The sequence below is a fragment of the Ambystoma mexicanum genome, chromosome 7p (genome assembly GCF_040938575.1).
Source record: "Ambystoma mexicanum isolate Mex_15411 chromosome 7p, UKY_AmexF1_1, whole genome shotgun sequence".
Lineage (NCBI taxonomy): Eukaryota > Metazoa > Chordata > Amphibia > Caudata > Ambystomatidae > Ambystoma > Ambystoma mexicanum.
The window spans coordinates 880,347,149-880,363,143 of NC_090939.1; the positions used below are offsets into that span (position 1 = coordinate 880,347,149).

Here is a 15,995-nt window from a genome sequence, read left to right on the forward strand (position 1 = left end):
GGTTTCACAATCAACGCAAAATTACCAATCCATTGTCGGCAATATGAAGCCATGCCTATTATGGCTCTGACTTCTTTTTGTGTCTTTGGAATAGGCATACAAGAAATACTTTCTATGCGTTCTGACGTTAGTCTTCTCCCTCCTTTCGAAAGTAGGTAGCCCAAATAAACTACCTCCTTTCGATTATAATGAAATTTCTTCAAACTAGCTTTATGGCCATGTGCCGCTAGGTGTGACAGTAGTAATACAGTGCTTTCTTTACAAATCTCCTCTGTGTCTGCAGCTAGTAATAAATCGTCTATGTATTGCAAAAGTACACAACCCACGGGTAATTCCAGCATGTCTAGCTGCTCTTTTAATGCTCTACTGTAAATACTTGGACTTTCCGTGTAACCTTGTGGAATCCGTGTAAATGTAAATGATCATCCTCCTAATGTGAACGCGAACAAGTATCTACTGTCCTTGTCGACTGGAATATTAAAGAATGAGTTCTTCAAATCTATTACATTAAATTATTCTACTGAAACAGGTATCTTTGTCAATATTGGAGTGACGTCTTGCACTAAAGGAAATTGCGGATGTACTACCTTGTTTAATGCGCGTAGATCAATTATGAAATGGTATGGTACCTCATTACCTCCTTTTTTATAAACCGGAAGGATCGGGCTGTTACATGTACTGCCTGTGATTTCCTCTATTACCCCTAATTTCACCAAATCAGTAACAATACTCTTCAATCCTTTCTCACCTTCAACCGGAATTTTGTATTGGGGTATTCGCGGTAGGGTAACACCTTCTTTTAAAATAATCTTTACTGGCTCCATCTTTAAACATCCCACATCGTTGTCATGCATTGCCCATATACAGGTTGGTGTTTACTTAGTTCCCCTGGTAACGCTGCGGACATGAATTCTGACACAGGGGCATAATGTGGCCATATCGTTAGAAACACTCAGTCTGCCGTGCAATGTACAATAGAACCTAGTTTTTTCAACAAATTCAATCCCAACAAATTTTCTCCACAATTTTCTGTTATAAGGAAAGGACAATGTTCAGTGAATGGTCCTATGGTAACTGGCACTGGTTTGGACACTGGGTTTATGACTGGTGTACCTGCAAACCCTACAGAAATATTCTTTTGCCCCGACAGTGGTATATTCGGAACCAAGTGATGGTCTATTGAACACTTCTGTGCTCCTGTATCTACAAGAAAGCGGTGTTCCTCATTCTCGACTCTCATTTCTACGTAGGGTCCTCTCTGATTCACGGGAATAGACACTGGTTCCGACCCCTGTCCTGGGCTGTCCTATTGGGGAAATAACACATCGTCCGATGTGTAATCATTACTATTACTGTAATACGTGTTTGGCTGTGTATCGAAAACATTTCCACTCTTCCCTCCATTTCCCCCACTCTGATTTCCATATGGTTGATTTTGCTGTCCCCGACTCTGGTTTGGGGCATTGGTTTTGATTACCTCCATTATTATGATGCTGCTGCATACTATTCCTATTCGGTCCATTCGCTCCTGGGTGTCCTCTATGCTGTCTCCTCTAACCAGACTCATTTCTGTTCTGTAAATGCGGGCATTGCGCTCGCCAATGTCCTTCCTCTTTACAATATGCACACTGATTCGGCCCCACTGTTCCCCCTGCATATTCAAACTACTACTCACTTGTGCGTTCCCTCGCCCTCTATTATGTCCTACTACTTGCTGCATTAATACCCGTGTCTTTAGATTTACCCTATCCCTCTTCTTTTTCTTTTCCTGCAGTCACTCTGCGCTCATAATATTGGGCCATATGCAGTACTTCGCCTAACGTTTTTGCTTGCCATGCACTCTCTGATGTCATTATTAGATCCTGAATTGGAAGTCTTAACCCCCTCACATATTTGTCAACAAATAACCTCTTCCCTGCTTCTGAACCCACATCTTGCCCGCTGAAGTCTGTGAATACTTCTTCAAATCTATTAAAATAATCTGTAGCCAACTCATCTTTGCCTTGTAGACATGCAGTCAGTTTATCCCATTGGATTCTTTTCTCTGGAACAATTGTTTTTAACTTCTGTACTATACGTGCTGGTAATGCCACCAGGTCTGGTCCTGGTGTTCCTCCAACCGCTTTATTCCTATCCTCTATCATCAAATCTGCCCATGTGGCGCCAAAGGCAGTTGTGTCATCTACCTTCCTTATTCGTTTCCATATATCTGCTGGCAAGATCACTGGGAATATTAGGTCTACATCACCCATGGTAAGCACGGATGACTGTAGGCAGGACTCTACTTCCTTGTAAAACCCTGCAGGATTCTGTCTTATATCCGGAATCGTCTGCTTTATGTTGTTCACCTCGTCTGGAAAAGGGGACATGCACATATTGGGCGGTGTAATGGGCTGGTGTTACCTGCGCCGCTACACTGCCCGCTTTGGGAACCTCCACTTTGGGCACAAAGGTAGGTGGGACCTCTCTCATAGATCATAACCCACGGCTGCTGTCTTCCTTTCCGGCAGAGGCCTCAAGACAATCCACCGGGGAATCTCTCTCTGAAGAGTCCGGATCTGCTCCTTGCGCAGGAAATTCAATCCCTGCTGGAGAAAGGCGTCATAGAACTGGTGCCTCTAGCGGAGAGGAACAAGGGATGGTATTCCCCTTATTTTTTGATTTCCAAGAAAGACGGGGGATTGAGACCCATCATGAACTTGCGCGGTTAAACTCCTCAGGAAGCACAAGTGCAAGATGGTTACTCTTTCTCAAGTCCTCCAGGCCCTTCAATTTCAGGACTGGTTGGTGTCTCTCGACCTCAAGGACGCTTATTTTCATGTGCCGATCCATCCGAAGCACAAGAAGTACCTGAGGTTTGCGGTTGGCGACTCACACTTTCAGGTCCTGCCGTTCGGATTGACCTCCGCCCCAAGGGTCTTCACCAAGCTCATGGTAGTGGTGGCAGCACACCTCAGGAAAGGGGGGATTCACGTCTACCCCTACCTGGACGATTGGTTGATCAGGGCGCACTCTCCCGAGCAAGTCCTGGATCATCGGTCAGTCACCTGCCACTCCCTCCACAAGCTGGGCTTCTCCCTCAACTTAAAGAAGTGCCATTTGACACCTACTCAGAGGCTACAGTACATCGGAGCGGTGCTCGACACGTCCCTGGGGCAGTGTTTTCCTCCCCAGGTGAGGGCTCATCACATTCAGCAGATGGTGCACAAGTTTCAACTTGCCCAGACTCTCCCAGCGTTCGAGTTCTTGAGACTGCTCGGCCTCATGGCATCCTGCATTCTTCTGGTGCCAGAGGCCAGGTTGCGGATGAGATCTTTGCAATGGGCACTCAAGCTCCAGTGGTCTCAGTCCTCCGGCAGGATGTCGGACCCTGTTCAGGTGCCGTCTTCGGTCGCCCGGGACCTTCTGTGGTGGGCCGACAAAGGCAATCGGATGAGGGGGGCTCCATTTTGGCTGCCCTAGCCGGAGGTGATGGACGCATCCCTCACGGGATGGGGAGCTCATGCCAACGAGTTGACAGTCAGCGGTCGTTGGTCTCCGTCGGAGTCCAGACTCCATATTAATCTGTTGGAGCTGAGGGCCGTCAGGCTAGCCCTGAAGACTTTTCTGCCGACTGTGCGAGGAAAGAATGTCCTGATCCTGACGGACAACATGGTGGCCATGCACTAACTCAACAAAAAGGGGGCGGGGGCAGGGTCACTTCCTCTGTGCAGGGAGGCAATGCAGCTTTGGTTCTGGGCCATCCAGCAGGAAGTTTCGATCTCGGCAGTTCATCTGGCAGGAGACGAAAACGAGACGGCGGACGCTCTGAGCAGGCAGAGCGCGATCTCTCACGAGTGGGAGTTGGCTCAGGAGATTCTCCTGGCAATCTTCGCCCTTTGGGGGACCCCTCAAGTGGATCTCTTCGCCTCCAGTGTCAACCGGAAGTGCGAGAGGTTCTGCTCGCAGGAATTTCCTCCAAAAGGAGCCTTAGGAGACGCGTTTGTGGTGGAGTGGTCATTCCCACTGCTGTACGCGTTTCCTCCAGTCCCCGTCATCCCGCAAGTACTGCGGAGGTTACGGAGGTTCGGGTCCCGGATGATCCTCATTGCTCCGGCGTCGGCCCGGAGGACGTGGTACCCGGACCTTCTCGACTTGTCCATGTGCCCTCCACGTCGTCTTCCCTACCGAGACGATCTGCTCTCACGAGAGGCGTGTCAGGTTCTCCATCCAGAGGTCAGGTCCCTCACCCTTCACACTTGGTTTCTGAAAGGTTGAGGTATAAGGATTGGGACCTCCCTGAAGACGTGATGGAGGTGTTGCATTCAGCCAGAAGGCCCACAACTAAGTCCCTGTACCGTTGGAGGAAGTTCTGCGACTGGTGCAGGGTTAAGAATGTGGATCCTTTTGCATGTGAAATTCCCATGGTTCTGTCTTTTTTGCTTTCTTTGGCCCACAGGGGCCTTCAAGTGGGTACCATTAAAGGTTACCTGGCGGCGCTGTCCATCTTTAAGCGCTCGTCTGAAGAGTGTTCCTATTTTAAAATTCCTTTATTTTCTCAGTTTCTGAAAGGGCTCATTAATGTGTTCCCTCCGTCATCGTTCCAGGTACCCGGTTGGGATTTGAACCCTGTTCTCAAGTTTCTGATGGGTGCTCCGTTTGAGCCTTTGCATTCATGCCCTTTGAGACTGTTGACTCTGAAAACTGTATTTTTAGTTGCGGTCACTTCCGCTTGCAGAGTGAGGGAGTTACAGGCACTTTCAGTTAAGCCACCCTTCACTGTGTTTCATAAAGACAGGGTTGTCCTTAGAGTTCGTCGTCCTTTTCTTCCGAAGGTGGTGTCGGAATTTCATTTAGGCCAGAAGGTTGTTCTTCCGGCATTTTATCCTCCTCCACATCCTGGTAAGGAAGAGGGCTTGATCCTAGGAGAGCGTTAAGCTTTTATATTTCACGCATGTCCCGGGTCAGAGTGGACGATCAGCTCTTTATTGGTTACGCTGGAAAGCGTTTGGGACAGGCTGTGACGAAACAGACTTTGTCTCGCTGGATTATTTTGACTATCTCTGAGTATTACCGCTTGGCGGGTAAGGACCCACCGGTCGGCTTACGAGCCCATTCTACCACAGGTATGGCTGCCTCTACTGCCCTGCAGAGGTGTGTTCCTATTCGCAACATCTGTGATGCAGCCACCTGGGCTTCGGTACATACTTTTGTACATCACTATTCCCTCGATTTCATCCGGGGGCGGTCCTTTACTCCGCAATTTGATTGGGCATGCTAAATTTCTGTTTTCTAAAATTCTTTGTCCCACCTCCTTGCATTGGTACTGCTTTTGGAGTCTGTCATAGATATGGAATACGTCGGAGGACCCAATCCCTTCGAAGAACAAGTTACTCTCTTACCTGGTAACGTTCTTTCGATGGGATGGTCCGACGATGTATTCCATATCGCTCCCTCCCTGCGTTCCCCGCTACAGAATTTCTTATGCGATTGCAACTTACGTTTCCGCAAGGCTTTGTGTGTCAGACTGGCAGAAGACTGGTGGCACATGTTCTGGGAAAAAACTACAACTGGAGGCTACGGGCGTCGCGCGTCCTACTTATAACATCCAGTGACGTCGGCCGTCGGAGGAGGTCCTCGAGGGCGGCGTATCGACGTGATCGACGCAGGACGCAGATTTTCCGAAGCAGCACAGCTGTGGTGATTACTGTCATAGATATGGAATACGTCGTCGGACCATCCCATCGAAAGAACGTTACCAGGTAAGAGAGTAACTTGTTCTTCTTTGACTTGGCTTTGGATATGAGGCTTTCTTTCCTATCCTCTTTTTATGCTTTTCTCTTAAGTTTGCACTTTGGGCTTCTTCGCATAACATGTACCAATTCATCTCTATATCTTACAATCCTTGTTTGACTTAGATTCGGATATTACATTTAATTACCAGCAGATACACCTTTCGCATGTACAGTTTGTGGTTACTCACAAGGTTCTGAGAATTAATCTGGGATTACTGACCCTTCGCCCCCCGCCCCCTTTGCTGTGCACCGTTGGTTTGGGACTTTGTCTCTGGCCATCCCCAGACCGCCTTTGTGACCCCCCCCTCTATGTCCTTCTCTTCTCTCTGCAGTTGCCTTACTCATCTCCATTGGGGCCTCACCTCCTCATCTTTCCACTACACTCCCGTCACCTTCACCAGTTGGTTGCTTATCCCTACCTCATCACTCTTGGACAAAATGTGTGTCAGAACCTCTTATGGCCCAAAGCCTGTGATCGACTTCTCCGCTATCCCCTTCTTAGTTACTCGCTCGGGAAGTCTGCTGCCATACCCATAGTCGGAGCACTCTGATCCTTGTCTTCACACCTGGTCAGCACAGGAATAGGCAACATTTGGCTCTGCAAATTTTTTGGACTCAAATTTCAATCAGCCCTATCTAGAATGGTCACTGGAGAGGAACCATGGGCGTTATTGTCTATCAGGAGTGCCCCAGACTGCAGAACCCTGCTTTAGCAAATCTTCATGCCCAGAGTGGATTATTATTGTTGGCAGCCTATCATAACAGTTTGGGAAATAATGTCACAGCAGGTGCAAATAAGGTGAAAATCATCAATTGTGATAAAAGTACTTAGATATATGTGTGACATGCGACATGAATCCCAAAGTTTCTAACTGTTCGGAAAAGAATATAATTCATTAAAGACAGCCACATCATATTTTTACACATTTGAGTAATAATGTGACATTCCAAACCTTCTTGGGCAGTCAGCATGTGGTGTGCTGTTAAAAGGTCAAACGCTTCATAGCAGTACACATCAAACTTCAGGGCCTCTTTGTAGTTCTCTGTTGCCAGAGTCCGATTATCAAGGGCATCATAGATCTTCCCTCGCAATAGGCAAATTGAGCTTTGAATCTGGGAGGAATCAACATTAGATGTCACATATCAAATTGATATTTAGGTCTTAATATTAAGTGACAAAAATTAACAAGCAAGAACACGTATCGGAACACAAAGGAACCCTCACATAATTTTCTTTTGCACTCATTAGGCTGCTTGGGTGATGAAATGGAGCAGAAAGATTTTGAGGCCATGCCATACAAAGTAAAGTTTTGTCAGACCCAGAAACTGAGACGAAATGGTTTTGCTCTATGCCTTTACTTACACTTCAGAACAATGTGCTTCACACGTACCAAACAAAACAATTATAATGCACCCCTAACCTAGACCATTTTTCACATTTAAGCAACCCAATTCTATTTCCCTATTGCATATACAACAGAAATAGTGCAAAATAATGTTGCTTCACTTTTTGCGAGGGGAAAATAATATGTCAACTATTTGTACTGACAAACCTGCAAGGAATCTTGCTATAAACTCTTCAGATGTTGGGGCAATCAACACAAGCAGTAACTACCTTTCATTACTACAATGCATCAAGGATAATAAATACAGCAAGAAGTTCCTTTTCATAGGCTTGCTAATACCAAATGAAGTAGTAAGATTGCAGATGCCCTTAATCATCCCTGTTGGATAATTGCACAAACAGGATGTGCTTTGAAATGCGCAGAAAAGAAGCATTCCCCTGTGCCTCTTTACAAAAGGCACATGGGATGTTCAATGTATAACAGGGTCAATTTGTACAATTTTTTTAAAGTAGTTTTTTTTTTTAAAGAGTGGGACTGGAACACCAGCAGTCCTGCTCCACTTAAAAACAGGGAGTCTTTTTTTTTCTTTATGGGGACGGGGTGTGATGAATCCTACGGACTCCTCACAAAATCCCTGCCTAAAGTTTCCTCCTGGTGGGCAGGGAAAGGCAAGTGCTTTCTGATCATGACCTTGGGGTGGTGTTCTGCGGGAGGATCACCTGGGAGGAGAAAGGGCCCTGGGAAAGGAGAGGACTGTGGGGTGAGACAGTATTTATCTTCCTCTAAGGAAGACATCTCCTCCATACCACAATCTGTAATGGCTTGCTGTCGTAACAATCTTTTTGTTCCACAAAACCAAACACCTAAATGTGGGTAAAAATAATCATACATCCTTAGGCATCGGAAGAAATATAACCCCTCCCAAAACCCAGAATACTTAGAGAGCCAAAAACTCCCCTAACTCACGAAGTTACAGTGAAAAGAAATCTGTAAATAATAAGTTAAATTTCAAAGAACTGTATTCCTCTTTACGATAAAATCTGGTGACTCATGCTTATGATATTTCTTTAAAGCGTTGTGGAACAGAAACGGGTTTTAGAATGAAAAACAAGACAGAAAAACTTTGCCTTTAGGGACTTCTAGCCTCATAATTCCCTAAGTACTGGGACGAAGAAGAGGACTAACTGGGAACAATGCTGCAGGAGTGGTCAGATTGTTAATTCAAATGACCCACACCGGAGAGAGACTGGGAGGCATAAAAGGCCCCCTCCGATAGAGGCCAAGAGAGCAGAACAAGCAGGAAGAGCAGTGCGAGTCGTGGATGCTGCTGACGCAGAATCTGGAGGAGGGAGAAGATGCCAGGACCACTGTAAAGCAGAAAACAGTAGCCGGTCATCAGAGTGTCTGTGCCTCCAGAAGCCTGAAGTGCGGAGGTCGCACAGCGGGAAGCGTAAAGGAGTTAAACTTGCCCTCTGACGGCCTGTTTTACAGAGGCTGCGCAGCAAGAAACGAGGGACGCTTTCCTACCCAAGAGGCCGTGTCTGGTGGCTGGCTTGCACCAGAGAACCTCCGGAGCAAGGGAATCTCTTTTTCCAAGTGGCGCGGCTGACGGCAGAGCAGGAGAAGCATTCTGCTGGGTCGCAAAGAGCCACAGAAGCAACACCTGCGAGCAGCGAGGAGATCAGACACGCACGCCTTACCCTGCGAGTTCACAAGCTGGTAGTGAACCCGGAGCATGCCGAACCTTCTCGCGTGCTCAAAGCAGCTGTTTATCTAGTGACAAATGCTTGCATAGGAGTGGAAGTGATTTTGCAAGTGACTTTGAATACCAAAATATCAGAAAGCAGCAGAAGCAATATTTGTTAACCGCAAATGATTATAAACGTAAGCATGTGAGTTTGTTGACAACCCAGCAACCCGATGGGGCAAGATTATTAAAAGCTATTACATACAACCATTGCACAAGTCAAGAGAAACTAAAACCCAGGCAATTCAAATCACAGATATTGCCAAAGGCAGAAGGGGGCTAATTAAGTGTCCAAAGGTTGTGAAGCTTGTTGCCAATGTTTTAGGAAGCATACAACAACTGCTGGTATAAACTTACACTGCCAAAGCCAAGGTGGAAGTAGTAGAAGATCCTACCAATGTCAGTATTTGGTTACTTATGCAGTAGGTAAACGAGAGTGGCAAGAAGGCTGCCCTTCTGGAACAGGTTATTCAGACGGAGAGGAGCATAATTTGCAGAACAGTATTAAAGAGCACCAATATGAATCTTGTTTTCACTTAAGAGTTGCTAAAAGTTTTAATGTTCCAAGATAATGAACATGGTGAAGTTGCTGTCATGTTCATCCTCACCACAGCAGACCTTGCTGTTTGAGAATCGTTGTTCGGGCAGGGAAGCATACCAGACTGGCAAACATTTGAAGTAGTAGTCATGGCATGAGAGTAAACCAGGTAGAAGCTGATGATGCTATAAAGTGGTGATGACAAAGACAATTGGTGTTGCTTATGGTGGTGAAAAAAGAATTGCATAATTATGCTGTAGGAGTTCTCTTTCTTTAGAAACACTCAGTTGTGGCAAACATCCTGACAAAGACAATTTATGTTGCTGAAGAAATAACTCTAACACTGCTGTATAAGAGTTCTATTTCTTCAGAAATATTCTGTTGTGGTTAAACAGCCTGACAAAGAATTATTGTGGCTTTTAATGAACTGAGAACATATTCTTCATGTGAAGAGGAAAATACAGAATCTTACTCTTGCTCGGAAGAGAAAGAACCTTCTAGTTTCTTTGTTGAATCACTGCAGTGTTGGAACTTTCTGTTGTCAGGTTGGAGTTATAAAGAACTGTTTTGGACATTTGAGACAAACCAGGATTTCCTTGTTTCTTTTGGAACTGTGGAAGAGAATTCTGCTTGAATCTGGGGAAAGGGAATTCACCCAGATTATAAGGAGAGACTTTTGTCATGTTTTAGATTCAATTGTTATATTTGTGTTGCCTTTAAACTGCTATGCATTACCTTACTGAATTACTGTATGTATAAGTGTGAGGGACAGATAGCCTTTCTTACAGTGTTTCCTTTAGTTTATTTTAGGCATGGAAATCCTCGCCGGGGTAGGGATAGCGAGGCGTTTATCCAACCTTTTCATTTAATAAAATGGCATCTTTTGAAAAACCTTCACAAAGTTGTCTGCCTCACATTTCCGACTCCTTGCAGGGGTCATTATGAAATGCACTACCTCCACCAATTCGGGTGCTGGAAAATCATCATAGACTAGTGACAAGAGCATGCGCCCGACACCAGTGTATGCGGCAAGGGGACTGGATAAAACATTTGTGCTGGTGCAGTGGCTCCCAGAAATGCATAAGTCACCTGGGCAGATTTATAAATCATGCAAGTAAAAGAATGGCATAATTTGTGCTATTTGTACTTGTGTGATTTTTTGGAGAGGCAGGGCCAGTGTTTTGGCAACGAGTACACAAGAGTATGGAACAAAAGCTTCAAAAACAAAGGGTCGAAGATTCACAAACACTTGCCCTAGAGAGTGCGAGGAGATGCCAGTGACCAGATTTGTAACCCCTCACCCATAGCGGAATCACACAATATCAATGGAGCAAATCTATAGGTGCCTGGAAACACCCTTAAGCAAATCAAAATGCAGCAAATGTTCACGCAAATATGTCAAAGATTTGCTCCAGTCAAAGAATTTGTGAATCAGGTAAAAAGTAGTAGGTGCAAATCTGAGATGATCACTTGCATCGCCTTATTTCCTCCAGTGCACATGTGTTGTAAATGAGCTAAGCACTCACTGCTGGGATCTGTGTTCATCCTTAAAGTGACAGGTTCTAATCCCGGCAGGACAGGCATTATCTTTCAATCTTCAGGCATTTAAACATTGAGCGGCATTAAACTATTTGCAGCGCATGAAACAATAATGTGTGTTATTGAGCACAGCTGTTTAACACAACAACCTGCATACTATACCTCTATCGCTAAAAAAGTTGTTTTTCCAGGAATGGCAAGTCATCCCAATCCAAAACCTTCAGGGCTGTCATTAGTTAATATGGTCATTATTTTGCAAATAAATGCCAGATATCACACTCCACAAACATGTATGCAGAGGGGTTCATGTTCTATCGCGTTCAACACCAAGCATTGCCATCTCGTGCAGCTGCAGCGGTGCACACATGGGTCCCTTCATGCTTCCTCTGTGAACCAGGCAATTCTCGCACGTGTGCTTCAGTAATTCGAGCCCTACAACACAGGCAATCTGGGCCGTTTTTATTACAGAAACAGAATTATCAAAGGATAAGTAGATTTGATTTAGCTCTTAAAGATAGATCAGGAGTTTATAGAATACCAGGTTATTTAGCGCTTCAGGCGTATTCCTCTGCATCGAAGCTCTAATTATATATGCCATTAATAGTCAAATTAAAGAACTTGATTTATCTGGGAAGGATGAGGGCTGAGGTGGTCCTAATGGGATTCAAACTTGAAAAATGCAGGCTCCCCCGTCAGAGGCAAGAGCTCAACTCGCGAGCGATCGTCCTTGAAAGGGTTAGACTATCCAGTGGCAAAACCAATCAGTTTCTACATGATCTTACTATATTGAGCAATTCTAACATTTCAATCACCAAACCACTTTTTTAAAATATTTATTATTATTAGTGGCGCAACCATTTCTGAACACTATGCTCCAAAGAGAACGATATATGATTTCTTTATATCATTCTCATTAACCCTCTGCCCCACTCCCACCCCTGTTTATTAAGTTTCTCCAAAAACGCGCTGCCCCTGGTAGGCACTGCTCCACTATCCTGGTGCTGTGCTACTTCCGTGGATTTGTATTGATCTTCTGCCTCCATGATGTGCGGTAGATGCGCTTTTGTTCTGACGTCTGCATTGCCACTTTCATGTCTAAGCAATTATGATCTTGCTCTTTGCAGGACCCACATTTCTCCATCTATATCCTTTAAGCCTAAGGATTTCGTTTGACGTTCTAGTCTACACAAATATCTATGACTGAGTACATGTCTAAGCAAATGATTGACATCTTTCATTTTCTTCACCACAATGTGCTATGGCGCCTGGCATGGATTTTTTGTTGATATTTTATATAGCGCCATTATCACCACAAATATTCCCAGTTATTATCCACAATGTGGTACTCAATTTAACACAAGGTGAATTGGAGGAGTGAAGTGCTGAGCTGGCCCGACTGGGGAATCAGACCCAGGATTGTTTACTAGGACAAATAGTATATTCTGCTAGCCTGTGATTACCTCTTGATCTTTCCTTTCAACTCCGGACTAAATCCTTCTTGAGTGAAATTATCCCCACTTTGTGAGTTCCCCAGCATTTTTGCTGGACTATTGGAATTTTGGACTGATTCTCCTAAGTGAGTCGGATCCTTTTACCATTTTATTATTGCAGCACAGAGCACTTTCTATGCAGTGTTGGAAGCGCCATGAGCTTTCCTTTTAATTTTACCTGTGTTAGCAGGGCAGGGGGACACCCTTTTGTCCCTCCTCTATTTTATTTTGTGAGATCAGAACAGCCCATCTTATGTGGAGTGTTTAGGAGAAACATTGTCTCCCATTTAGTTACTGTTGCAAGTTCATCTGAGAGGCTGGTGGCATTGTACCTTTTTTCACAAATGTTTGTGGACATTTGTTGCAGGCTGCCTTCCCAGCTGCGACAGAGATAACTAGGGTCACCATTTACCTAAAATGGTGGCTGACCTTTTTTAAGCCCTGTTCATGATGACTTGTTCTCACTTGAGCCTCCTACCTGCCTAGGTGGGGCGGTCCTGATGGGTCGGTCTTTGGCAGGTTTCCCTTGGAAAGCCCGGCAATGCTCTCTGAGTGTCTGAAAGGACAGAAAGTGGGGGAGGTAACCGAAACTTCCATGGTCTCTGTCCTGCAGTGTGCCTGCCTAGAAGCAGTTTGTCCAAAGGGGACAGCCAGCCTCCTAGTACAGTCACTCCCCAGATTTGCATGATGGCTCGTCTGGTGATTGTTGGATGCTGCCAGTTTGCCTGCATAAAAGATGAGGGACGGGGCGTGGGGGAGGAGGAGATGAAGAGTAACTGCTGCCATACCCGACCTCATCTTCTGTGCGACAGGGAAGCCCGAAGAGGAGGACTTCCTCCTTTCGACTGGCGGGCCTAACCAGTCCCAAGAGAAACTGCATTTTCTGCCCTCCCTAGAAGAGCTTCGACCTCCACGGCCCGCAATTCACCAATACCCAGGGTCCTGTGCCATTTTGCGGTGCAACGTCAACCGAAGCGCGGTTTTGTCCCAAACTTTGCAGGCATCCTCCTGGAACTCCAGAGACTGCATTCCACTCCTGAAAGTCCCCTCAGCTGAGACAGTGAAAGAGAAACAGAGTAAAGTCTACCGCACAACAACCGTCTTTGACCCAAGCTTTGAAAAAGGTGCTAACGAGAGAGTGCAGCGAAGATCTTCTGCTGGGCGTCCAAGTACTCATAAGCAACCAACAGATCCATTGCAAGTCTTCAGTCACCAAGACCAAGAAACACGAACCGGAGTCTGCTGTCGCTTCTATTTGGAGACAGTCCTGCTGCACAAGCTTCTTCAATGATAAGGTACTGTTCAGCCCATAGTACTTACCTGGGGCCTGCTTTGTTGCTCCTGTGCTTCGTAGGGTTGCAGTTAAGCTGTTACTTCCATCCCCCCCTCCTAGGCCTCCATCCAGCTACAATGGGTTGGACAACCCTCTGTGCTCCATACCAAAGTAATCTGTTGCTACTTATCTTTGAACCTGAAAAACTCTTCATAGACTGCCTTTTTTGCCACTTGCTTACTTTCCCCCATTTGCCCTTGATCACTGGGCCCCCAGTGCCCCAATTGGCTCTGTGAAACACACTTAGAATAGGGCTAGACTTCCTAAGAATCTGTTAAGCAAAGGTTAACTAAAGTATAAAAGTTGGTCTACAGTTTACATACCAGTTTGAGAGGTTTCTACAACTATTTTTGTGTGACTTTGAAAGTGTTCTAACTTATCTTTTATCCTTTTGATATTGCATATTGTTCTGTGCTTAATGCTACTTGTGCGATAGTACTTACTTACTTAAAAGTTACAAGATTTAGTGTATATAAAATAAATGCTTATTTTTATATAACTTCTAGTATGTAAATGTTTCCTTGAACTAATTGTATGCTCAGAGTACGGTGTGCCTCACTACAGACCTCATCCCTCCTACACTAAGCCTGGCTGCTCAGCCATTTCTACCAAACCGTTGGGTAGTTCAGGCTAAACCAAAGTGTTGGCCCCCCCCCCCACTGTTCGTCCAAGGTGGGCTTTCTAAAATCTTATCATAAACTTGATCTCCTGGTTGAAACTGAATTTGCTCTGGCTTACCTGGCTACCCTCTGATCTCGGGCCCGGTCCCCTCCCTGCCAGTTGCACACCTGCACTGCCCCCCTGGCAAACCCTGCAGTCGGGGTCTGTTTCTGTATCCCTACAGCCCCCCTACCAGCACTTGACACCTGATGTCTGCCCTTACCTTTGCACTTGCCACCAAGTGCCCATAATTGCAACCAGCTGGCCACACTTTATTATCTTTGTATTACTATTTATCTTATTATTTCTTACGGTTATCTTATGTACTGCACTGCCCCCCCCCCCCAGCACTACTCCCCGTCCCCCTTCCCCTGCACTTGCACGATCTCAATGTCACCTGGCCTAGTAAGATTGCTGTCTCTGTCTTCCTTCTGTTCCCCCTCCCTTGCCTCGTCGCAACTTGAAACACTTGGGTATAGGCGCGTTATAAATGCCATATCATAACATATCGTATAGATAGGACTTTGGTAAAATCCCCTAACAACATTTTATTTTACTTTATTACATTTAAAAAGCGCAACCATTGATCCATAGGCGTGAGGGCGCAGACAAACACAAAAAGAGAGAATGAGAGAATCCATGGGGGTGAGATTTGGGGGGGTGAGCCCAGATCTGCAACTGTGTTTTTACCCCTCAGTGTGTAACTGTACTATTTGTACTGACTGTACATCATCAATCTTTGTGGGATTTCCCTCTTGAACTGAAATTATGTATGGACTATTACTTCTCGGGGGAGTCTTACATTCACTTCCAAGTATAGTCATTTTGTCTTTTAGGTGGTACTAACCTGTTTTTTCCCCCCTCGCCAGTTTTCAGTTTTTCAGCTTTGGGGGATTATTCCCCCCATCTTCCTTTGAAAACGAGAATATGCTCAGGACTTCTGTAGATTGAGGAGTGGTTACTTCTGGTGGAAACCTGAACAGTGATATAAATTGTAAAAAAGGGAGAATGCCAACATTACGCAAGTCAGGGTCAGGCTCGAGACTCCCGGTTACAGTGCTTTAAAGGAGTGCTCAAATAGTCTTCAGTTGATTTCTTAGCAGTTGCATTCTGCAGTCTGTATTTGCTCAATTTTCCATCATTACTATTTGTCTCCATTTTACATTCTAGTAGTATAGTTTGACAATTTACTGCATGGAACAACACAGGGAATTCCTCACTAACCTTTACATCAAGGTCTACTTCAGGGAAGATTCCATCAATGAATTCTGCCAACTACATCCCTTCTGCTCACTCTTTCAATTATCGAACCAACTCCCTCCTTGAAAATTAAATCTAAATCTGCAAAGACCAAATTCATCTTACTCGGGGGCCCTAGCAAGCATGCTTAAATCTAGATCTTGGTGACTGCAATTTAACTTGATGGTTTCTCTCCTCAGTTCACACTGATCAGCAAGTCCCTCAACGTAATCATTGATGGCAATCTTTCCTTCAAAACTCAAAGAAAATCACCACAGCCTTCAACAGCCTGTTCTTCATACAATTAAGGCCTTCATCCCTACCACAGA

The 15,995-nt window shown here is 45.2% G+C and overlaps 1 protein-coding gene across 4 annotated transcripts in view; it reads right to left on the minus strand.

Annotated features, from left to right (window-relative positions):
• Positions 1–15,995, minus strand: part of CDC16 (cell division cycle 16) — a 755,778-nt gene that overhangs the window by 561,253 nt on the left and 178,530 nt on the right. For all 4 annotated transcript variants that reach the window (XM_069637116.1, XM_069637117.1, XM_069637118.1 and 1 more), the window contains one exon: positions 6,728–6,887. In XM_069637116.1, coding sequence (XP_069493217.1) covers positions 6,728–6,887 — 160 coding nt within the window. The remainder of the gene's footprint in view (positions 1–6,727; positions 6,888–15,995) is intronic.